The 24,417-nt window shown below is 36.9% G+C and overlaps 2 protein-coding genes across 2 annotated transcripts in view; both read right to left on the reverse strand.

Annotated features, from left to right (window-relative positions):
* The window catches only part of pcca (propionyl-CoA carboxylase subunit alpha), a 48,100-nt gene extending 29,495 nt beyond the window's left edge, over nucleotides 1-18,605 (reverse strand). The window contains exons 1-7 of the mRNA XM_077246898.1: nucleotides 18,507-18,605; nucleotides 17,491-17,562; nucleotides 14,890-14,937; nucleotides 14,594-14,662; nucleotides 11,060-11,173; nucleotides 10,655-10,708; nucleotides 3,964-4,095 (exon numbers count right to left, since the gene is read on the reverse strand). Coding sequence (XP_077103013.1) covers nucleotides 3,964-4,095; nucleotides 10,655-10,708; nucleotides 11,060-11,173; nucleotides 14,594-14,662; nucleotides 14,890-14,937; nucleotides 17,491-17,562; nucleotides 18,507-18,560 — 543 coding nt within the window. The 5' untranslated portion in view covers nucleotides 18,561-18,605. The remainder of the gene's footprint in view (nucleotides 1-3,963; nucleotides 4,096-10,654; nucleotides 10,709-11,059; nucleotides 11,174-14,593; nucleotides 14,663-14,889; nucleotides 14,938-17,490; nucleotides 17,563-18,506) is intronic.
* Nucleotides 18,606-20,671: 2,066 nt separating this feature from the next.
* zic2b (zic family member 2 (odd-paired homolog, Drosophila) b) lies at nucleotides 20,672-23,501 on the reverse strand. Its single transcript, XM_077246974.1, has 3 exons — nucleotides 22,293-23,501; nucleotides 21,680-21,843; nucleotides 20,672-21,572 (listed from the first exon to the last, which is right to left on the reverse strand). The coding sequence occupies exons 1-3, from the start codon at nucleotides 23,221-23,223 to the stop codon at nucleotides 21,384-21,386; spliced, it is 1,284 nt and encodes a 427-aa protein (XP_077103089.1). The 5' UTR covers nucleotides 23,224-23,501; the 3' UTR covers nucleotides 20,672-21,383.
* Nucleotides 23,502-24,417: the final 916 nt, after the last annotated feature.

Raw genomic sequence — 24,417 nt, forward strand, 5'->3', positions numbered from 1 at the left:
TTACCCTCACATCTTTGCTGAAACTTACCGAGTACTCTAACCTTTGAAAATATTTTAAGGGCAGAATTGTTGGTAGTGGTGGACATGATTCCACAACTGAAGGGCAGTGATAGTTTGTGTAAAATAAAGTTATAATATTTGGGGAAAAAATTAACAATTTTATAATGGATTTTAAGTTTCAAGATTGGATGCCAGTGTCTGGCTCTGGGACAAGGGTTTGACAAAATCTATAAATAAAGGCATTTGATGAGAAGGGAAATGGTTTTAAAAGCAAAAGATAAGAATCTACAAGGGTTTTAAATTCACTTTAAATGTGATCTTAAATGTTTAATCATGTGACGAAAATAAAATAGCTGAAATCCTCTTGTTTTAATAAAACGTATAAATAATTGCCTGAGACATCAGTGACTGAAGTGAATTGAGGAACCCCTTAAGGCCCCAGATATGCTCACGCTTAAGTTTGAAATACACGAGTAGCGGTAAACTGTTAGCAAACATCCTGATGCCGTCTACGCTGCTGAGAGCGACGTTTAGATGAATATGTTAATAAGTGCTTTGCTGCTTTTCTTTTAATAACAAAATTAACAACAAAAATGACAGCGATGAGAAAACAGTAGATAAGAAAGCATCTGATCATGGCAATGTGGATGTTTGCACGAGCTCTGCAATTCGGCGCTCCAGTAAAGTTGTCACATTTATTTACCACTTCATAAAATAGATTGTTTAAAAGCAAGCAGATCTACAGTATTAAACATGAAAAACAGTGCCAGTGTCTCTTTCAATTAGAATTTCAACAACATTTTCTACAATAAAACGGCTCTCCAGTAGGACCTTGAGGGACTGAACAGAAGAGATTAACCGGAGAAGATTTCCATGTCAAAGAAGGCGGAGCTTCAGAGCATATCCACCTATTACAAAATCGCAAAAGACCGATGGTAGTTCACCAGCCAGAGCAAACTATTTTGGAAAGTTTGCTTTGGCAAAGGCGGTGTCCGACATCGCCACTTTACCCTTAAATAGGGCACTATTTGAGGGGACACCCATTTGTAGATGTGTTCGAAACCATAGTGGACATTATCGAGTGAACTCATTCAATCCCAAAATGCACAGCAATAACGAGTGTACAACTGATACGCTTAATGGCTAAAGAATACCCAGAATGCACTGAGCGACGTATGAATTCCCGCGTCTGACCAGAAGATGGCGACCGCAGCAGAATCATCCATCCATCCATTTTCCAAACCGCTGATCCAATATGGTTACAGCATAATATCATACAGGTATGCATTCCTTTTTAATTGATTATTAAATTATTTAATTAAGGTTTATACATGCTAGTTTCCATGACATAGTTGTTCAAGATAAATGTTTTCATTACTACTGGAGCTGCCAGTTTGCTGAGTTTCAAATAATAATTACACAGCAAAAGCACAAACTGTGAAAAAGCGGCAGCTCTTCTGGAGGGCTCAGGTTCTGAATTCACTCACTCGTTTACATTCCCTCAAGTGAACTACTGGACTAAAGTAGGGAACAGTGAATGAGGGTATAGGGGCGATTTCAGACACAGCCAAGCTGAACTCCCGAAACGAACACAAAACAAACTTCGTTTTGTACTGATTTTGTTCGAAATGACGCCATGCCAGTTTTCCATTTCGCTTGAACTATATCAGGGCCTTAATGTAGAAAATGTTTCACTAGGTTTAAGGCAATTTATTTAGGACAGTTTATCTCTGATTTGCCTAATTTGTTTTGCTGTATAAATAACACAAAAAAATGACAATTAAGGACAACTACTACATTTCTGAAAAAAAAAATCTAATATGTTCCCATAAAAAAAATTTAAAAAAAGGGAAAAAAATGTCGGTCAAATACTTGGAAGACTGCCAAATTGATCTGAAAAAGTAAACAACTGTGTCAGTGGGCAATGGCCATGTTGTACTGTGATTCCTTTCAGACGGCAAGCTGCTGTGTTTAGTGACTATTAGGTCATATTTAATTGCTTTAAACAATTGTTGCAATTATGTAACTGCAAATCTCTGAGGGCTGAAAATGGTGACAAAATAATTGTTTACAAACAATTATTGAAATACTGAAACAACTATTGAAATGTATTTCTCAGCAGACATTCAAAATACATTAGCAGCTGAAGCATTAAATGATGTTAAGCTAAGGTGAGAAATCCAGCAGAAGGGACTAAAGGGGAGATTTTTGCATGTGTGTGAGAGTCCGACTGTGATCAGTGTGCTGATGTTATCAGGGTCATTGAGGAGGTGTTCACAGATGGTAATGCCCATACAATCAGAGTGTCATGCGGCACATCTTTGCTTTATAGAGCCCTATCAGCTCAGGAAGTGTCAAAACGGCCACCACACGGCCATTAAAGGCCATTTAAACAGCATGCAGGAGGAGGGGTGAGTGGGGGAGGGGACATTGGAATAGAGGCAGGAGAAAGAGTTTAAAGACATTTTGGAGGACTGATATGTAGCTTTATTGTGGTTAAGAGCTTTGTTGTATGCTTTGCAACAGAACAAGTGGCATATAAAAATATAAGCACTACTGTTCACAAGTTTGGGGTCAGTTTTACTGATTTTGGAATAAGTCTAATATGCTAATATGCTAGGCTGATCAAAAAACGCAGTAAAATAGTAATATTGTGAAATATCATTACAATTTAAAATACATGTTTTCCAATTGAATACATTTTGAATACATTTACACGTAAATGTAATGTACTGTGATGGCTGGATGATTTTTCAGCATCATTACTCCAGGCTCCAGTGTCACATGATCCTTCAGAAATCAATTAATATGCTGATTTTGTGCTGAAGTAACATTTCTTATTATCACCCGTTTTTGTTGAAACCGTGATGCATTCTTTTCAGGATCATTTGATGTACAGACAGTTCAAAAGCACATTTCTTTAAAAGAAATCTTGTCTTTACTATCACTTTTGATCTATTTAATGCATCCTTACTGAATAAAAGTATTAATTTCTTTTTTTTTAATTATGCTGACCTCAAACTTAAATTATAGAGTATATATGACAACTTAACTGAACAAAACGAGGTCTATAGGACAATTTGTTACGTGATGAATATCACAGTGTGTACTTTCAACAACAATCACCTCTGCTTTACAAAATGTTTCCGTTAGACTTTAACTCCTGTGGAGTGTGAAAATGATCAAAAGATGTGGTTAATAACAGAAGCTACAATAAATGACAGGAGTTGCTCTGACTATTACATTATTTCTGCCACTAGTCGACGCTTTGGGTCTGTTCTGACTAGTCGCAACTCACATGACTGCAGTTGCGCTTGTTCAATACATGGCGACCGGAGGAGGAAAGCTCCTCTGTCCACAAAATGCATCCCACTGTGATGTGCCAATGGACTTGGACTCGTTTTACATATGTTAAACACCAACCCGCCGACAAGTCAATTACTTTTTTGGATGAATGAGCAATTATGAAAGTCCTAGTAAAATGTGTCTGAACCTGAACAATCAGCTTTCTTAAGTCCTACCTGAAATCACTGCATATCATAAAAAAACAAACATACTACCAAAATAGTGGGCTTTTTGTACAAGAACATGTCAGTATACAGATGACATAATTCAAATGTACATTTTAAAACCATAATAAAAAAAAACATTTTAAATTGTGATACTATTTGAAGTTCTATATTTTTGATAAAATAAATGCAGCGTTTTGAATGGCAGTGTATGTACTGTATATTATAAACTATACAACATATGTATATTGTTATCCGCAACACATATAGTATACTCTATTTCAGCAAGACTATTTGTTTAGCTCCACTAGAAAAGTTTTTGTGATTCCGATATACCACCCATCTGTGCTGGGCTGAACATTTCTTTACACATTTGTTTGCAAGACTCTTTTATCAGATAAACAGCACATGTGATGTGAGAAATTCTTGGGAAAAGATTAAAATAATATCTGACCTTGACTACTCCATCAAAGCCTGGGATGGTGTTGACTTTGGCAGCTTTGGCGATGAGTTTGCTCTCAATCTTATCCCCCATGGCCTGGATGGCATGCGTGTCAGGACCAATGAAGGTCACCCCTTCGGCCGCCTGTAGAGAAAGAATTTATAATAAGGAACATTTTATGTCATCCAAGTTATTTATTCAGAGGAGATCTTACTACTTACAAATCTAGACCATAGGCAACAAATGTATTAAGGCAACAATCAGAAAATGTCACGTCTCACTGCACTACTCGCATGCCTCTGAGGTAATCAGATCCTACATCATAACACACGCACCCTGTTTTTACTCCTACATCAAACCTCAAAACACCTGCACATTATGTGATCCAGACGTACTTACGCATCAAGGGGACACCGGCTTCCCCTTTTTCACCTTTCACAGTATTAGTCAAAAGTTTGGATACACACGATCTCTCATGATCTTGAAGAACTTCTATTTTGAATAAATGCTGTTCTTTTGAACATTCTGTTCATCTAAGAATCCTAAAAATATTTTATCACAGTTTCAACAAAAATATTAAGCTGTACTGTTTTCAACATAATAATAAGAAAAGAGAGGCATTAGAGACTTCTTTCAAAAAACGTATAATATACACAAACTTTTGAACAACAGCGTATATAGAAAGATTTGAGATTATATACTTGAAATTAGTTTTGTAAACAAAAAGAAACTGTGACATTTCTTTATAAAAGTATACTTGTTATTGACAGATAGGCCTACATGTAAACTCAAATAAACCAACTTGAAACTGTATATAGTAAACATAATAACACAGTTACTACGAGCACTGGTCACGCACAGCATAGGGACATCTTGAATATCTAAATCTCTCGACCTCAAAAGAGGTAAGCTACCATACTTTTGTTGCCAGGGGAACCAAATCCCTTCACAAAAACAGGCCCCAGGGCATCAACTCTGGTGAAGTAAAGAAAGGTAGCTTCAGGTAATGCCCGCAGAAACATACATCTAAATAACGAAGCCAGAAAAAAGAACGGGAAAAAGGAGATCTGTTCTTTCCTTTGTTAGTCTCGAGAATCGGGAGGCTATTGCTTCCTGGCTAATATACTACAGATAGTATGCCTGAGGCGCGCAGAACCCACGGAGCTCTGTAATTAAAAGAGGGATTTGACCCCATGACTCTTTCAGCTCCAACTGGACCCATGGTGTCATGAGATAAAGGATAAATCTAAATGAGGCAAAAAAGGTGATTGTTTGTTCTTGACAAGTGCTTGGGAAAAAAACAAACTAAGGTGTCAACAAATTTAACTTCTGTAATCAACTGAAGTCCATTACATATCACTAAAACTATAAAGTAGAGAAAACCCATATGAAAGTTTATTTTTCACTGAATCAGAAGTACACGTGCACAAACAACTTGATGGAAAACCTTGAAGTAACTACCGACAGTTTGCCATTTTAAACAAATTAAGTTTTAAAAAAGTACATTGTGCTTTAAAATGAAATAAAAACTAGAAAGCAAAAAAAAAAACTACAAAAAAAGAAAACAAAACAGGTGACATGAAATGAAAAATACAAATGATATGCAATATCACTGTAAAAAAATAAACTAGATAATAAAATAGGAAATGAAATGAAATAAAAACTACAAAGCAAAAAACAAAACAAGATACATGAATAAACAAAAAAAACTATAAAGCTAAAAATCCTAGAAAACAAAACTATAAAAAAACAACAGGGGAGATGAAATTAAAGAGCAAAAAAAGATACAAAATCTAGAAAAAAAAAACTACAAAGCAAAAAAAACCTAGAAAACAAAACACAAAAACAGGGGACATGAAATTAAAGGGAAAAAAATACTTAAATGGGACACAATATCACCGTTTATTTTTTATATGCACTGGCAAATCACAGCGGCCCTCGTCATGCTAGAGACCTTCCACTCAAACCCTTGTCTGTGTCTCTGTCAGGCTCTGGAAAATTAAACCCAATAAAACAGTTGGGCCCATTCAGATGTCACTCAATATCTCTTCCTCCTTCTGTTCATTTTTACACTTCCCTCATGTGTATTTGTGCATGTGGTACATTTAAAGACCTAAACAACCAACAAGCCACTACAACAACAACAAAAAGAGTGTGAGCCACTAGAAGTGTCGAGAACTTGTGTACAGCTGCGCACGTGAGGAAGAGAACACCAGGATAATGAAAACATCTTGTTCAGGACAACATCCAAAGAGTGAAAAGGCATGAAAACACACACGCACACACTCCACTCAAACTCTGCCATTGAAAAGCACTTCTCTTTTAACATGCTAAAGAGTCTGTAGAGGTAATCCTAACAGGTCTCTCTAGGCTGAAGCTGCGCATGCCCAGGGGCTCTGGCCAATCGTTTGCGCTGCGTAAAACTACTAACAGTCGGGCAGAGGGGGCAGCTATTCAGGATGGGGGGCTCATTCACCTCTTATTCATGTGGGGGGTATCGCTATTCAACTGCTAATGTAATGACATCTTCATTTCCACACACACACAGAAGGCAGTGGATGGCCCACTCATCCGTGTGTGCGCATGCGTATAGGGAAATGTTAAAGAGTGACTGGGGGATGGAAAGTTAGACAGAATTGAACAGGTACAGATGTGGTTGAGGGATTGCTTATGAAACGAATTATTTACATTTATTCATATAGCACAACTCTTTTATCCAAAGCAATTAAGTACATAGGGCAAGCTGGAGGAAATTATCGGGAAAATACAAGATTAAAACAAACTTCTAATAGCCTAATATATAACATGAGGCAAACATATGGTTTAAATGAAGTGCTTATGCTTTTACCACTTTCGGTAAGTCTGTGAATTATTGCATTTACTATTTTCTGTAAGTGATGCATTACTATGACACTCCTGTCTCATTTGTAAGCCCACACACAAACAGACTGCTTTCTGCACAGATTTTTCTTGGGGGAAATGGAATTAGTCATGGTAAAACAGGTTGAACAGAGATTAAAGTACTACTATTATTAGCTGAAAGACATTAATGCAAATTTTAAAAAAAGAGTCTATTTCAAAATTAAGTTCGTAATTTCTGCATCACCAACAGCCCCAAACAGGACCACAACACTGTTTCAAACGGTTCTACTTTTTCAGACTGAAGTTGCACACCTTGCTGCCGCCAGCCATTATTCAAGTCTAACAGCTATTCCAGACTCACAACATTGGTTGAGACAATGCTGTTACAGTCAAGTTAAGCTGCTAAAATATATATATTTTTTTCTTTTTGCTCTTTTTATGCCATTCATTTAAAATCTTGTTTGTTTGAATAGTTTTAAACTGAATTTTGCAGAAACTATTGTTGGCAAGGAAATGAGAGTGACCAGAGGTATTCCTTTTTCCAAATCTTGATTCAAGTCACAATAGACCATCACAAGCTGCATCTGAAATCTCTGAGTAGGTACTTCATTAGGTTCTATATAGTAGGAAAGAAATTTGGACATTCGCCATTTGTCACTGTCATGTCACCCGCAGTGTCAGTTGCCATACCAAAAATCCTCTCCCATGGCCTCACTGGACAGTAAAATGTCTACTGGATCCACACCGCAGAATCTTGCCAGAAGTAGCAGTTCATCCAAGTACTTTTTGCCTACTGATTAACATATACTGTGAACTTGGACATACAAGTCTTTTCACATACCGTTTTTCACCTTACAAAAATTAGGGAAGTCCAAATATTCAGATGCAGCCTCTCTCTTTTCTCTTTGGTTGACAGTGCAAAGTATTTCCCTCAAATCTACAGTTCTTTAAAGAAAAATAGCAGATCAAATGTTTTGCAATGTCCCAATTCATTCCAGCCCATGGGTCAGTTCCATTTGGTGCTGCTAGTGACGCAGTAAAGACACATTTCAACTTTTTAAAATAACATCACACAATTAATGGATACGGGCTGGGAAACGTAGATTTGTAGAGTATATGCATTCAGATTTTTATGATTTCTGCTTGCTAACTAATGACTGAGATACAACCCAAAAAAGAAGGTGTTGCTAGGCAGATTTCCTCCATTAAAAACCGGTGGTTTGTGATTTATTCACTGCAGGATAACAGTCAAATTGAAAGGTGTCCTCTTCAGCAATCCTGTCGACAATCTCGAAGAGACATGCAACACATCTAGGTTTAGCTGAGCTGATTTGGGTCCCTGACTGCTTAATATTTAACACTTATTTTGACATGCTGATGAATTTTTAACAGGCTCTGTTGATTAACAGTAGGATGTTCTGCCGAAAGCCTTTAAAACTGCACCAGAAAAGCTCATTTATTTAAGATTTTTAGCTAAAATTTTTATCTACAACTACTTCTAGGCAACCTATCAACGTGAGCCCGCTGTTGCTGTGACGACGCCCGGTGTGTGTTTCCCTCCTGCCTGAATCTGATTTGTATCAAAGGAGATCTTGCAAGCACGTCAACGCAGCTGCCGGAAACTCTGCCAGGAGAGTCTTGCGTTTTAAACTACACTGCAGCACAGAGTAAGAGACACAGAACACAGATGATACACACACCAGATACAATAAATAACCAGGACTGACTATTATGGACAAAAAAAAAGAAACAGAAGGCAAGAAGAGAAACAGAGAGGCGTGTCATCTTCCCTCATCTCTATTCTCAAATTCTGTCTGATCTGCTTTTCTCTCTTCTACAACACAGCAAACTCGGCAAAAAGAAGAAATCTGGCAGAAGAAATCTGGAATCCTAAAAAAAAAAAACGATCAAAAAAAAGAGAGTGACGGCCCCATGCGAACTCTCGGAGTGTGTTTGAGGCCTGCCATGACACGAAGCATGTCCTTATTTAGTCGTAATCGATTGAAGGGTTAAAAAAAGATGGTAGCTTCTGAGTTTAGTTGCCATGGCAACTCTGAGGCACAGTTGGATATTGGCACACGCACTCGTCGGCACCGAAGCTCTTGGCTCAATTATTTTGGGACACAGGGGTTAAAGGGATAGTTCACCCAAAAATTCTATTCTATTCAACCTTTACTTACCGCAATGTTGTTTAAAATTGTATTTTTCTTCAAATTTACTTTCGGTGAATGCAAAAGGAATCTTTCTAGAATAACATATTCGTTCTTTTATCACAAAAAAAGGGGACTGGAGCTTTGAAACTTCAAAAACAATGCAAAAAAAACAAAAACCCATAAAATTAGCCCATTTGGCTTGTGTGTTATATATAAAAGGCTTGTACTGTATTTTAAAAGGCTTTGCATAAAGTCTAACAGTCTGAAATGTTTTATTCACTAAAAATCTCATCATCCATCTAAGCAAAGAGTTCATGAGGAAAGTTGTGATTTGGTTCAACAAACCCAATATGAATGATTTCATCTTGAATATGAAAAATTCACATTGTTCCTTTACGTATTACTGACGTATTAACAATAAAAATCTGGTTGAAAATCAGAGAATTTATCCTTTAACAGCTCTCTGAAGGGGAAGAATATCGCAAAACTAAGCTGAATTCAACACATTGTTAAAAAGCTTACAAGTCATGTGGACCAATTTTATGGTGCTTTTTGTGTCCTTTTTTAAAAGATCCGGTCTCCAATAAAACATTTTTGCATGGGATATCCATAAACATTTTGTAAGTCACGTGGCTTAATAATTCCTTCAGGATTTTAAATATCAACCACCTCCTCTACCGTTCAAAAGTTTGTGGTTGGTTTGTGGTTGGTAAGATTTTTTTTTTAAAAGAAGTAAATACTTTTATTCAGAAAGGATGCGTTAAAATAAATTAAAACTGACAGTAAAGACTTTCACATTGTTAAAATATTCATTTCAAATATGCCGCTGTTTACACAAAAATATTAAGCAGCACGTGATGTTTTCAGCTTATTTATTATAATAATAAAAATAAAAATGTTGAGCACCAAATCAGAATATTAGAATGATTTCTGAAGGATCATTTGACACTGAAGTAATGATGCTGAAAATTCAGCTTTTGACAACACATTTGAAAATATATTTAAATTGAAAAAAGTTACTTTGAATCGTAATATTTCAGAATTGTAGTGTTTTACTGTATTTTTTAGTAACTTAAATACAGCCATGGTGAGTATAAGTGTCTTTAAAAAATATATATATATATTGGAAAAACACAGTACCCTAAACTTTTGAACAGTAATGCAAGTACACTCAATATTACATAGATGCATTTTTAACAATCAGCACTGGCTACATTCTAATAAACAGAGCGCTGTCCTTCAAAAAAAGGGGTTAAACCAATAATGAAACTGGAACTGAATGTGGTACTGAATCTCTTTATCAAATGACCCTTTTGGCCTTTCTTCCCTTATTTGGGTTGCAAATAATCTTCTCACCTCAGAACTCAGACCTTTAATTAAATTACTACTGGGGGGTCCGAGCTGTTAATTACAAAAAGTGTGTGTGTGTGTGTGTGTGTGTGTGTGTGTGTGTGTGTGTGTGTGTGTGTGTGTGTGTGTGTGTGTGTGTGTGTGTGTGTGTGTGTGTGTGTGTGTGTGTGTGTGTGTGTGTGTGTGTGTGTGTGTGTGGGAGGGACACTGGCTGACGTAGAACAATAAGTGAGGGACTTCTCTGCCCCCAACTCCAACACAAAGTCATTTAAATATTCAACTATCCATTTCTCTTTTCTTTAACTAAACACTTTTTTTCAGGAAAAAGGCAGACTCACAAGTCTCCTGGCAAACTCCTTATTTTCAGACAAGAATCCATAGCCAGGGTGAACCTACAAAAGAGAGACAGCTTTTAGAAAATGACTTACCTTTACGCATCCAAAATATGCGTGTTATAAAGGTGACATTTCACAGCTTCATCGCATCAATCAGTTATGTTTATAGATAATAGCATTGACCAGTTTACCATGTTAATAATATATGACCTTGTTTATACCAACACGGATTAGGCTCCAACTGTGCTAAAGTCCCCTGTGTTTTACCTCACACACACACACACACACACACACACACACACACACACACACACACACACACACACACACACACACACACACACACACACACACACACACACACACACACACACACACACACACACACACACACACACACACACTCACAGCTTGAGCTCCAGTCTGCTTGACGGCATTCATGATAGCATCCATGTTCAGGTAACTTTTACTGGTAGGGGCAGGACCGACACACACAGCCTCGTCAGCCATCTTCACATGAACCTAAAGGAAAGAAAAAGCACAAGTCAAATAACATGAAGCAGGTCAATTTAACCCATTTCGGTTTTTTAGTTGTTGGAAATACTAGTTAACCTATGGTTGTTCTTGAAATTCTCTCACGTTTTCCTCATTAAGGCCCATGAACATGCCTGCAAAGTGTTGACAGTCTCATGTGTTGTGAAATGTGCATACAAAATTGTGGAATGTTTGTACAAAATTACAATGTTTCCCGAAGGTGTACATTTTAATCAGTTCATGCATGTTCAGTTTGCAGGAAAACAAATCTAAGATCTTGTCATTGCTAGTGCCTTGCTCTGCTGTTTGAGATTCAGGATAGCAAAAAAATAAGTGCTTTTCCAGTTGTTTTAAAATGCTAAATGTAAAATTGCTGAAATGTAAAAAGATACAATTCTGTTTATAATTTTCAGTTTATGAACATTTTTAAAAATCATATGCTCTCATGGGTTTTTTGTAATGTGTGAGAAGTATTAATGCAAAGGTTTGCTGTTTTAACCAGATTTTGCATAGTCTGATGTTTGATCATTTTTTGTTGTCATACCCAGATTTAAGCCAATAATCAGCATTTTAAACACTAATTTTCATTGCTGTTAATGCCAGTGGGTTCATCCCACAGAAAGCACAAACAGATTGTCTGTGTGGCCGAGATGTCGTCACACACGGTGTGAAGCAACTGTGACAGTGAGCTGACTGAGTGACAGACCTCACAATGGGGAAGCATTAATATTGACAACTGCATCAACAGGGGAGGTTTGGAAAAGGCATGCTAGCCAACTGCTGCTTCTCAGCTAATGTTCTCCATGCATGTGTAAAAAGGGAGACGCAAAGTTGTTTTTCCTCACATTTAACGAGGGTGACGCAAACAGAGGTGGAGGAGCTCGCTCAAAGATCTAACAGGGATGCAAGATACTATAATGAGCCCAAAAGACTGAAGCAGCACATACTAATCTTATGGCTAACTGAAGAATTGATCATTTCATTGTACGTTATTATTCTTTTTGTTTACCAAATACATATCTTAAATTAAAATTAAATAAATACTACAAAAAACGGCCTTGGTCAGACAAAGCTCTAGACATGTTTTCATTGCCAGTGAGTTTAATGGGTATTCTGTCTGAGTCTTTTAAAGCAGCGCCAAACTCGACTGCTTCCCACCATTTGTTTCAGGGGCCCAATAAACTTCTTTTTCTGTCAGCACCTACCCTGTTAACCAGATAGGACGTGAGACAGCCTGTGGGTTCCATTACTTTTAATGAAACACTTTAATATCAAGACCAAATTATTAAATCAATTCATTTACCTTTCTTGGTGTTGTGGAAAATGACATTAGAAAGTGTAAAAGTGTAATAAAAGGTTGAAAGAAAGAAATTAGGAACGTGTTTGTAAAATATTTGAACATCAATCCTGGGGTCAGTATATGGACTTCTAATGTCAATTTGTTCCCCTATACAGAGTCCAGATTATCCCCCACTGCTCTGTTTAAACATCTCCATTTAGATGCTCTTTGGAGGCTGCAAATCAAATGCAAAAGATCCCCACCTCTAACCCCCCCATCATTCCCCCAATCCAGCACAGAGCACAGCAGGGGAACCGAGCAGAGTTTAAAACACTGCCTCTATCAAACTCTCATGCATATGGAATAGGAGGGGGAGAAAACTGACAGCTATCAATCATGGGAACAGAGGATTACACTCCATGAAAAGATAAAGGTGAGAGGAGCAAAAGCTTTGGTTTATCTTGCAATGCTTGTAAAAGTCTAGTGGGGTAATTTAGATATTAGTAGCAGACTACCTCCAGATGACTAACCTGCTTCAGGAAAGCTATTTATTCAATTCAAATGCTGCTTCAGTCTTCCTGTACTGTATATATGGGCAGATACATTAGTAATCTCTTCTTTTATATGTGAAAGTTATAAATAATTATGTTATAGTGGAGTCCAAAAGAGATCCCAAAAGTGAAAAAGATTTTTTTTTCTTCTAATTTAATACAAGGATTTTAAGTAAATGATACCATCAGGATAATAATTTGAGCAAGGAATTGAAAAATTAAAGGGATAGTCCACTTAAACATAAAAAAATCTGTCATCATTTCTTTACAAACCTGTTACTTTCTTCTGTGGAACATAAAAGATATTTTGAGAAATGTCTGCATTTTTTATTTTGTCCATACAATAAAACACAATGGTCACCAACTATTTGGTTATCAACATTCTTCTAAATAACTTACTTTGTGCTCCACAGAGTCATGTTTATAGCAACATGAGGGTATGTATGCAGGTATCTTTTTTAAAATCATTAAATTATCTTAATTTCAAAAGTTGGTTTTAATGCTTTTTATTTTTTATGCCATTCCAGAACTGAAGGTCATTTTCATGACAAATGACAAACAATAAATAAACTCCTTTGAAAGAAATTCTGAAACACTGAAAATGTTTTAAAATACTGATTAAAGGATTCTGGAAGAAGAAAAAATGCATAGTGCTATTATAAGCAGGGCAGTCCTGTAAAGTATGCTTAATAGACAATGATGTTTTACATAAATCAGATTATGGTGATTTTTCTTCTTTCAATAAAACACATGAATGAGTCTAGAATGTACAACAGAAAGATTTTCAGCTTAAAATTAAATGTGCATCTCAAATTTTAAATGTATTGTCAGACTATTAAACTTCACTGTATTTTTAGCCAAATTTCCATCCAAAGTTGTGAATTTAACTTTAGCACAAAATTGGAATATGGTATAAAACTTTTGTGAATAAAGCGCAGATTCCAATCCATGTGTTCAACAGAACAAAATCGTCACTTCCTGGGCAATTGATGCAAAATATCTGCAATACAAGTGGAAGTTGCTGCAACCGGAGAAGCCACTGTGGCTCTTTTTCCTACATCATAAATGACTTGCGTCTCAGATCGCGCAGACGAAACGCAATTAACACTGTCAGGTTACATTGTGTTCCGACGCCTGGTGTTTGGGAATGCAATCAGGCGAGATGCTTCTGGGAGGGAATTAATCCAAATCATTTTAATGACAGACTTTGGCTCAGGCATTCCAGAATGACCAACATTTGAGATGCTGTGCAATGAAATTAGTGCACTGGTTAGTCCAGTTTAACTAATCACATCCTCTATTGAGAAAGTCATGTGAGTTTTTTGTTGCGCATTGAATGATTTATTCTGTAAATGTGTTTCAATTGTAGTTTATGTGCATGTCTTCTTATCTGATAAAAAGTTTATCCGCCTCAATTGAGCGCATGAGTTTTTTATGCACATTTACAATTTATGCGCATCTTGGCGTTTCCATCCAGAGATTTTTTATGTGAGAATCCAAAATGAGCCTAAAAATAGGTGGATGGATACATAGCTAGTGTCTATATTTAGGGTATTTTTAAATATTACGTTTGCTCACCGCACTAGAGTCAACATCACTGTGAACTGCAACTGTCTTGATGCCCATCTTCTTACAAGTTTTAATCACCTATGAATGGAAAAGAAAAGAATTAAGACATTTAACAGTACAAAAATATGAATGTTTATATTTCATAGTAGTAAAACTGCACTGGAAGTTCATGTAACTTCATGTAAACAATACATGTAGAACTTCACCCTGATTAAAAATGAAAATGGCCTAAAGACAAATGTAATGTTTTGCCATAAACACACTGAAAAGAACCTTCCTGGTGAAGAACACACACACTCGCTTACCCTGCAGGCGATCTCGCCTCTGTTTGCGATGAGGATTTTATCAAAGGTCTGTGGAAAGGAAAAGGGAACAGGGCGATTAAGACATTTGTTTTGTCAACACTTGATTTGTCCACAGTGTGTCTGTGTGTGTGTGCTCTAACGCTGACTAAAGCTCATTTAGCTGTAAGTGAAAGCTGTTCAACACAACACACACACTGCTTTTTAGACAAGAAAGTGAAGAGAAGAGATACAAATCTTTGAGAGCAAGTTCTAAGTGCAGACATGAAAAATTAACATAACTAAACAGGTGGTCCAAAAACTACTTTAGCCATGTCCAGACCGTAAATATTAAATTATGGTTATCTATTCCATGTAGTGCAATGAACATTCACAAAAAATAGGGATATCTCGATGAGTGTTAAGGTGGATGTTAGTGGGCCTTAAACATCAAAGCATGAGGCTTCACTAATGTTGCCTGCCACATGTAAACAATTTATGGAAAAACTGAAGGAAGTGTCTGCCAATAAACCATGTGTCAAGATGAGCCTTGGGCAACATGTCTCCCAAGAACACATTCCTAAACTCAAAGCATATTTGCCCATTTGCTCATATTGCTACACCCCCAATTCCCCAACACACAAACACATATAAACAAACAACCTCCAGGCGAAGGTTCGTTGTTTGAGAATGGCACATCAAAGCTACATGGATGCATAGGATTTTGGGAGTGTAAAGGTAATGCGCACAAAAAGTATTCTCGTCACTTGATACACTTGATAAACATAGAAGCCTATGGAGGATTGATCCAGCTCTCAGATTTAATCAAAAATATCTTCATTTGTGTTCCGAAGATGAATGAAAGACTTACGGGGTTGGAACAAAATGAGGGCGAGTAATTACTGACAGAATTTTCATTTTTGGGTGAACTAACCCTTTAAGGTGGTTGTCAGTATGAGTATTATAAAGGTAAAAAAAAGTTAATTTTAAATTAAATCACAATCATTATAAGGGAAACTAAATCAGTAACTATACCAACCAAAGGAGGACAACATAACAACATGACGACAAATGAGATGAAAAAGCACAAACTCCATGTGACAAACAACCAAAGATATCTATAGTAGGCTTCTCAGAAGATGAGTAACATTTACAAGAGTTGATAATCAATAATCAATATTCATTTTAATTTACATATTATACAGAAATATCTAACATTAATAAATCCTGTGAAAATTAGGGGTTTAAAGTCCCCCTGTAGTAAAAATCAAGGTTTTAATGATGTTTATTTGTCTGTGTTGTTTTTAATGTGCTTCAAGACAAACCATGTGTACATTCATGAATCAACGCCATTGCTGAGTATTTTCTCCTTAAAACTGCAGTGAACCAAAGACAGTCTCAAAAACACGGTTTGAAATCGCTGGTGTTTCTGACGTCACAAACTACCTTGTAACCAATCACGTCAACTTGCCGGCGGGCTTTAAGCATGTCATTACTATGCTCTGAAGCAGGGGAGTGTAAAGAGATGCCAGGTTATCCTGGTATATTTTTCTGTTGACATGAAAAATCAGGTACTTTTATCAATATAGTAGGTGAATTATGTATATGATGTAGCCTATATTACGGTGTTATGATGAACTATATGCCTTTCTCCACTGACTTTCTGAGTTGTTCAAAGCGTTTCTGACGATTGTTAGAAGGTCTAAGTCTAAGATGGCGAACGGGAACATGGTTTGTTTAACATGAGCAACACGTTATTAGCTGTTTGATAACGTAGTTAAGCAAAAGGCTAATCATATTAATTACCGTTATGCGTCCGAGGTTGTAAAGAGCGATACCATTTTGCATTGTTTACCTCAGTAAGTTGGCCGAGTGAATCTGTGAGCTGGCCTGAGAGAGTGGAGGCGGGGCTAATAAGCATATTCATGGATCTGCGATATAGAGTTGCAATCAAGCTATTTTAACGCATGAAAAAAATTCACAAGATTTTTTTTTTAAATATGTCATTTTGGTGATCAAAGATAAGTTAAGGAATAAAATTATTGGGTACAGGGGGACTTTGACACTTTATTTTAAAGTGTCCCTGTTACATGTAGTTACTATTGTAATAACTATAAATTATGCATAATGACATGTAACTAACCCTAAACCAAATCCTAACCTTCACCCTATAAGTACATGTAGTTATTTTACATTACTCAGTACTTAAATGTATAATTAAACTGTAACATAGACACCAATTAAAGTCTAACCAAGTTATCTTCCAAAATTTATTACAGATATAAATATTCATACATGTGATTAACTAGGTTGCAGATGCACAGTCAACTTGCTCTCGAGTGTTTCATGGACCAGCTTAGATCGCTGCTACTATATCTACGTATAGTTATGGTTCCCTTACTCCTCCATCCTGTCATCAACATCATATCAATTGACAAATGACTGACGTGACTCGTGTACCTTCAGTGTTTGACTGGCAATCTATCATACAGTCTGACAAGCAACAGTTGTATAGGAGAGTGAAAACAGCACAGTCACACGCAAGGACGGAGGAAAGGAAACAAGGATGCACAATTAAGAAAGTAAGCATCCATGAATACAAAAAACTTATTTTATCTGACTTACCTTCTCATTTGGGTCATTCACCGTAGAGTATCGGCAGATTATAACACCACACCTCTGCTTTAGACAGACATGCTAAAAGACAGAGAAACGCTGCTGTCAGCAATGAGTGGAAACATTAATTCTAGAGATGCCCAAACCCAATGCTCAAACCTTTGATTTGTAAAGTCATGACTTATTACAAACAAAACATGCCATTGAAGCCATCTTCATTTTTAATTTATAGTTTTGTTTTAACATTTTCTGTTAAAATTTAAGTCAATATAAGTGAATTTGATTTATTTGGATATAATACAGCATACTTTTAGCCCACAGACAGCACTAAGTCACATTTCATTTTTAGCCATTCAGCCCTAAATTGTTTAAATATTATTCATAAGTCTGAATGAAACTTATAAACTTCCTACAACTAGAAGATGGCTCACAGTGAGAGAAACAAGGTTCACAGTTTGAAACAGCCCACAGCAAAGATATTCATATTCTCACTTGACTGTCATTGGTTAAAGTGGAAATCTAATAAACATATGCTCCTTTCAAAGTAATCATTAGTTGTGAGCGACAATCACAAGAATAAAATCATCTTTAAGTCAAATATTCATTACATGTCTGTTGCACAGGCGTGTTTAAATGCCCAGAGTTTTCATTTACATTAGGCACAGCTTAATCAGCAAGCGAAAACACTTCATGAAATCATTTTGACATTGACATGAGTTCACACAGTCATCGCTGATAAAGACATTTGGTTGTTTCTTTCTGCAACAACAACAATGAAGCACACACCATATTATTATAAGGAGAAAGTGATGTTTCATAAATAAATCTTTTCAGTTACCAATCAATGAAACTGTCCATGTGTCGTGACAAGTCAAGTGAACTTTCTTGCTGATATCTAAGACAAGCAAGCATGAGCTCTTAATCAGATAACGTGGCAATGCTTTAAACATAAATCAGACAAATCATCAGATACGTTATTTGAATTGTTCCCCTACACGCAGCCGTTTTAGATAACAAACGCTCACCTTAATAGCATGCAAAACTCTTTGAAAGCCTGCAGCGCTTCTGTAAGCCGCCATGATAGTCAAAGCTGCTAAGAGCAGAGCGGCGCGCACTCTAGACGTCACAGACAGAATTTGGGGGTGTTAGCCCTCTCGACCAATCAGATGTTCTCGGATGTGTCAGAAACCGAAATGTGTTCCGAGAAGGGGTTGAAGTTGGGCGACAGGTTGCTGATGAAAACCGTGACCTTGGAGGCTAATCTAAATTTATTATATTGTATAAGCACAAATGTCTAATGTATGACTATGCATTAATAAAGACTCTTAATGTTTCATTAAAATATCATGTCATGCATTTCAATTATTCAAGTTTTTATTTAATTTGTATTGCTGTTGGTTGGATTGTTTTAAATGTGTGTCATTTTTTTACTCAGCAGATAAACAAATTTATCCTTATTAATTATTTCATTGTTTTGTTGCAACTTAAATTAGCCTATAGCCTACATCTAGATAACTTGCAAAGGATTGTGAAAATAACCTAGCCGTCCCTAATTTCCACTTCCATTGCCTGCATATTAGTCATTCCTGGGATTCGGTGCCTTTTGTGTCCCCAGCAAAGATCACGAACTTACTGCCCTAAAATGTTGAACAATATCAATTTTACACCTGAATTAGCCATAAATAACACAATTTGAATTCTAAGCATATTGAATTTGATTTAAAAATAATAATAATTTGAGATATTTTACAGCATTTTGGACCACCATATACCACCATTTTTCATATGATCCCAGTGTATTCCAATTTCATAACTGCAACATATGTGATTTTTTATAAAAAAGAATATTCTTTTCAATTATTACATTTATTTTAGCAATTATAATCAAGGTTTTTAGCTTTTCCCTCAATGTATTGTCCACCCTGTTATTTTTGACTACTTTCCCTTTAAATGAAAGTTGGAAAAATTAAATGACATCATAGCTGTCGTCACTTCTTTGGAGGGAAAACAGCTTGGGAACGTGAGTAAGATCCTATTTTCTATTTTTACTCAATTATATCCTTCACATTTGATGTGGTCAACCTAATAGCCATACGTCCACCCTGTTAAGGGAAAAAGGGAAAAAAAGTTAGTAGAAAAATAATAGTTAAATAGTTAATAGTTAAAGACCATAAAATTCTTTATTAGATAAACGCTTATTTTTGCTCAGATATGGTGCACTGGCTGATTTTAGGTCAGAATGTCCACTCTGTTAGTGTCCACCCTGTAGAAGACCTAAGAGAGGGGGCACTGTGATTGTGAAAGTAATTTTTGTTTACAGTTGAAGAATTGTAGGCTACAGTTGTATTTTGGTAATGTTTTACATATCGGTTCCCATCTAAATCCAGTTCAAACTAATGTAATAATGTAACTGGTTGTCTAGAGATATGGAGTATCAATGCAGTAGCCTACTTTTAAGTAAAAAAAAAAAAAAAACTTTTAGGCATTTGTATCTAAAACCGAAAATTGTACAATTATGCTTTTGTGATTAAGTAGCCTATACAATTCATACACTATGTTTAGTATAGTTTTTTGATAATTTATTAACTGATAGGCTTTTAAAGGGACAAAAGTACATGATCTGACTAGACCATAAATTAGAATCACAAGTATTTGAAACGGTTGTTTATTTGTCCCTAACAGCGTGGACATTTTTGATCTTCTATTTTTTTAAATAAATGGTTAGTTTTATTTACCCGAGCTTGATCAAAATCTTTTTACAAATGTTTTACATCACCCTATCGTGACATCAAAAAAATTATTTTAAAAACTAAGTTTCATTTTCTATATTTTATGATCGCCAAATGTCACCGAATTACACAATCTGTATTACTATTTCACAGTCAGATAGTACATATTTATTTAGATACATCTGGTATGTCTTCTTCGGGACACTAAAATACTTCTAAAGTTTCTGTAGCTCCCAGAAACGTTCTATTATCTTGGTTTAAATAGCCAAGTAATTAAGAAAATAATACAAAATAATAATTAGCCTCCTATTAGGTTATTTAAACAGGAGGAAACTTTCAGAGCGTTTTGTGCCCGTGATGTCTTATTTGAAAAATGTCAGAGAAACACAAAATGTGAAACCCAGTTATGTCATTATGAATTAAAAGCGTTCTTAAAATTTTATAAAAACGAACTAGACTTGTTTTATTTTTGGTTTCATTTTATTGTCTTTATATATTTTCCTTCATTATACCGTTTGGCATTTGTTATCACAAGAATTTACATCTTAAAACTGAATAACAATGTACAAACACTTTAAAGGTAACAATTCTTTACACATTTTAATCGAGGAGTTTTTTCATAAATATTTTGTAGTACTTTTTAGCAAGTATAACCATAATTTAAGAACAAGAGGCTTTTCTCAAAATTACTCTAACTCGAAGTGAATGATTTCCAGACATCTGTAACATACATACATGGAAATAATTTCTTACAATAAAACACATTCACAAATTGTATCCATTTTAGCACGCTACATTTGACTTCGGCACTTAGGATCCCCAATAATACTTTAAGACAATCATGTAACGTCGAATAGCTCTAATCTACATGACAGGGATAGTGTGCTATACAAACATGTTAACTTGACACGGCCTTACTGTAAAACAATTGACCTTACAGTAAAAAAATACATCCATCCTTCGTCTTTCGCAAACCAATTACCAAAGTATAGGCTACATTTTATTCTTCATAGGCCTATAAAAAACAACCTTCATTTTAGTCACATAATAGCCTATATTGTCGGCTTAATTCAGTCACAGTGCAACACTAAATCTTAGACATGCTGAGAACATAAACCGTCATTTAGGATACTATTTACAAATAATATTTTCTTTCATATGTCGTTTTGGTCCTTAAACGTACCACTCGCTAAAATTCGACGTTAAGCTGCTGTGCCCGCTGCTGTTGAGCGCAGCTGAGTCGGGCGACATGGTGCTGTGCGTCTCCGAGCAGGGAGAGATCAAACTGGACGGAGTAGATGACTCGTACCCGGAACTTCCAGTAGGAGAGGAGTCGACTACCGGACCTTGGTCCTCGTGAACCTACAAAAAAAAAGCATCAAACAGTTTGTTAACTCTGTCTCAACTCTGACATGTGAGGCAATGAATTGGTGAACAGAGAATAGCTGTCCCACGGATTAAATTATCACCTTCATGTGTTTCCTTAAAGAGCTGGGATGTGTGTACGACTTGTCGCACAGTTTGCACAGATATGGCTTGTCAGACGTGTGAACGTGCATGTGCTTCTTCCGGTCACTGCTGTTGGCGAAACGTCTGTCGCAGCCGTCGAATTCACACTGGAACGGTTTTTCCCCTGCAAGACAATAGGTTATATATATTTAATATATATTTACCACCCTGGTTAAAACAAGAACGCAGAATCAATGAATGCTATTTCTACAACTAGGCCTACTCTATGAAAAAGTAAGCTGACTTTGATGCTGCAAAAGGGTGATGGCGCAATAGACCTCATACAAATCCACGCATTCAAATATAACAGTAATTCGCACTTATAAAGCAACAGGCATAACTGATCAAATATCACTCTAGGATTTCAAGGATTTCTGTTTAACTTGTCTAGTAGCTGCTCTAGGATGCGAAACATACGTAGACAAAGTGAGTGTTGTTTTTGGTAGGCCCTATAACTGAATGTCATTTATAGTAGTAACCTACATTATTGAGATGTAGATTACTGACATGTCAATTGAAACGAAATGTAAACATTTCAAGTAATAGTTATAATAACTTTTAATAAATAATCACCTGTGTGTGTCCGTTTGTGTATTTTCAAATTCTCTGAACGCGCGAACACCTTGCCACATCCCGGGAAGGGGCACGCGAAGGGTTTCTCTCCAGTGTGCACTCGAATGTGATTCACCAGTTTGTATTTTGCCTTGAAGGGCTTGCTCTCCCGTGGACAGTCATCCCAAAAGCAGATGTGGTTACACTGTTCGGGACCGCCGACATGCTCCGTGGACACATGCGTGACCAGCTCGTGCATAGTGCTATAAGTTTTACTGCAGCATTTTTTGGGGTCACCAAGCTGCTCCGGGTCGATCCATTTACAAATGAGCTCTTGTTTAATGCACTGTTGTCGCATGTAGCGGAAGAAAGCACCGGGATGGTGCGCCATGTTCATACTCATATTTAGGCCATACTGACTGTAAGGATCGGCCCGCGCATTGGACACTTGGTGGTACTGCTCCGTTCGCCCGAAAACCTCACCGGGTAATCCAAGGCGTCCGTTCAGGATGTTTGGAGAGCCGTGATGGGACCCGTGCTGCTCATGAATTCCGGGGAAAAGTAGGTGACCCTGACCTTCTGGGTGAGAGTGATGGAGAGGCCCTGCTGTGGAGCTGAAGATGGGGTGTTGTCCGCTACCCGGAGTCGAATCCCCAAAGCCTCGGCTGCGCAAGAGGAACTCCCTGGTGGAGTTGAAAGTGGAGCTGGCGTACGAGGCAGCGTGCGCCGCCGCATGCGCTCCAAGAGCGGCCGCGGAATAGCTGGTTGCTTGGGGCGCAAAAGCTGCGCTCTGGCCCGGGGACAAATCGGGGTGGTTCAGTTTGAACGCGCCCATGTGAGCCGATTCCATAAAACTCATATCTCTGTCCTGCGTCTCGCTCACAGCCGAGTGATGCCTTGTGAACGTGCCAACTCCTAAGCCAGAGATCTGGTGGCCGGCGTCCAGTAACATCACCACGATTTTTGATTAAAGATGCGTAAAGAGCGTTTAAAAAAAGTAGGCTATGAACAAACTGAGTGTCTGTTGCCCGTAATAAGGTTAATTACAACTCATTCCATGTGATGAAGTTAGACTGAAATCAAAGAAATCATTTTGATACGATGGAAAAGCTCTAAAATTTGACAAAATGTGTACATCGGTACAATCAGTGCGCCAAAGTGGAACTAGTAGCGATGGCGCAGGTTCTCTGTGCGTCGTGTATCCAACTGAGTGTTTTTGCGCTCCTGACTGCGCTTATCTCTGGGGTCTCTCCAGGACACCCCACGCCCCCTCCCAACAGTAACCCCGTTTCCCAAATCTAAGAATCTCATTGGTCTGTGTAACTCCCAAATCCTGTTCACTCGACCAATCAAACGTTTACTCACCGCGAGTAATCAGGGCTGACGGTGCTTGGTGCTCCGCCCAGTTTTATGCGTTTACGAGAGAAGAGCCTGCGCTTGAAATGAGGGGGGGAATCAATGAAATACAAAAAGTGCAATACTATTTTATATCAACCATTGGTTTGAATTCAGTAACTGTAATAAGCACATTGTATTAGTGAGTTATAACATATATTTGCAGGTCTCTCTTATTTACTTCTGTCAAAAATCTTTATTGACTAAACATAATCCATAAATCGCTCGCGTAGCCTAATAGGCTACACAAAACAGCCCGAGTACTATTTTCCCGAGTTGAAGTTTAATTCGTGAGAACATTCTCATCGAACCTTTTATTTTAAATTACTATCTCACTTACAGCACATCAGTAAATGTGGTTTTAATGTTTATGTCATGGGTGCATATTTTTAGAGTGCGCGCCTCTGCGTTACGGAGAACTGCGCCATGTCAGTGCTGACTCGTCCTCGTTTATGTATTGTGATCGGTGTTATCACCAAAATACACAACTGCATAAAATGATAGATTTTGCCTGATTGAAAGGGTTATCATTTTATTTTTAAATCATCTAATGAAATCGTCTCAACCATTTTAGTCTCCAGAGTAAAGACTATGTCCAGTTTGGTAATTATTTTCCACAATGTTTTTTTTTTCAACGGATAAACTGATATTTTAAAATCAGCTGTGTTAAAATAGATTTTTAATGCTGGCCTACTAATTTTACGATACAAATTACGTGTTATTTGTAATTATTTTTATTCATTCGAATCCG

Source organism: Siphateles boraxobius, unplaced genomic scaffold (assembly GCF_051911475.1).
Source record: "Siphateles boraxobius isolate OS27281-9 unplaced genomic scaffold, OSU_SipBor_1 29, whole genome shotgun sequence".
Taxonomy (NCBI): Eukaryota; Metazoa; Chordata; class Actinopteri; order Cypriniformes; family Leuciscidae; genus Siphateles; species Siphateles boraxobius.

Excerpts from the sequence above, each read along its gene's own strand:
- zic2b (XM_077246974.1), bottom strand. The coding sequence starts at position 23,223 with ATGTTACTGGACGCCGGCCACCAGATCTCTGGCTTAGGAGTTGGCACG. Across the intron at positions 21,844-22,292 it reads ACACAAACGGACACACACAG|GGGAAAAACCGTTCCAGTGT; the intron begins GTGATTATTTAT and ends ATTGTCTTGCAG. Across the intron at positions 21,573-21,679 it reads CTTTAAGGAAACACATGAAG|GTTCACGAGGACCAAGGTCC; the intron begins GTGATAATTTAA and ends TTTTTTTTGTAG.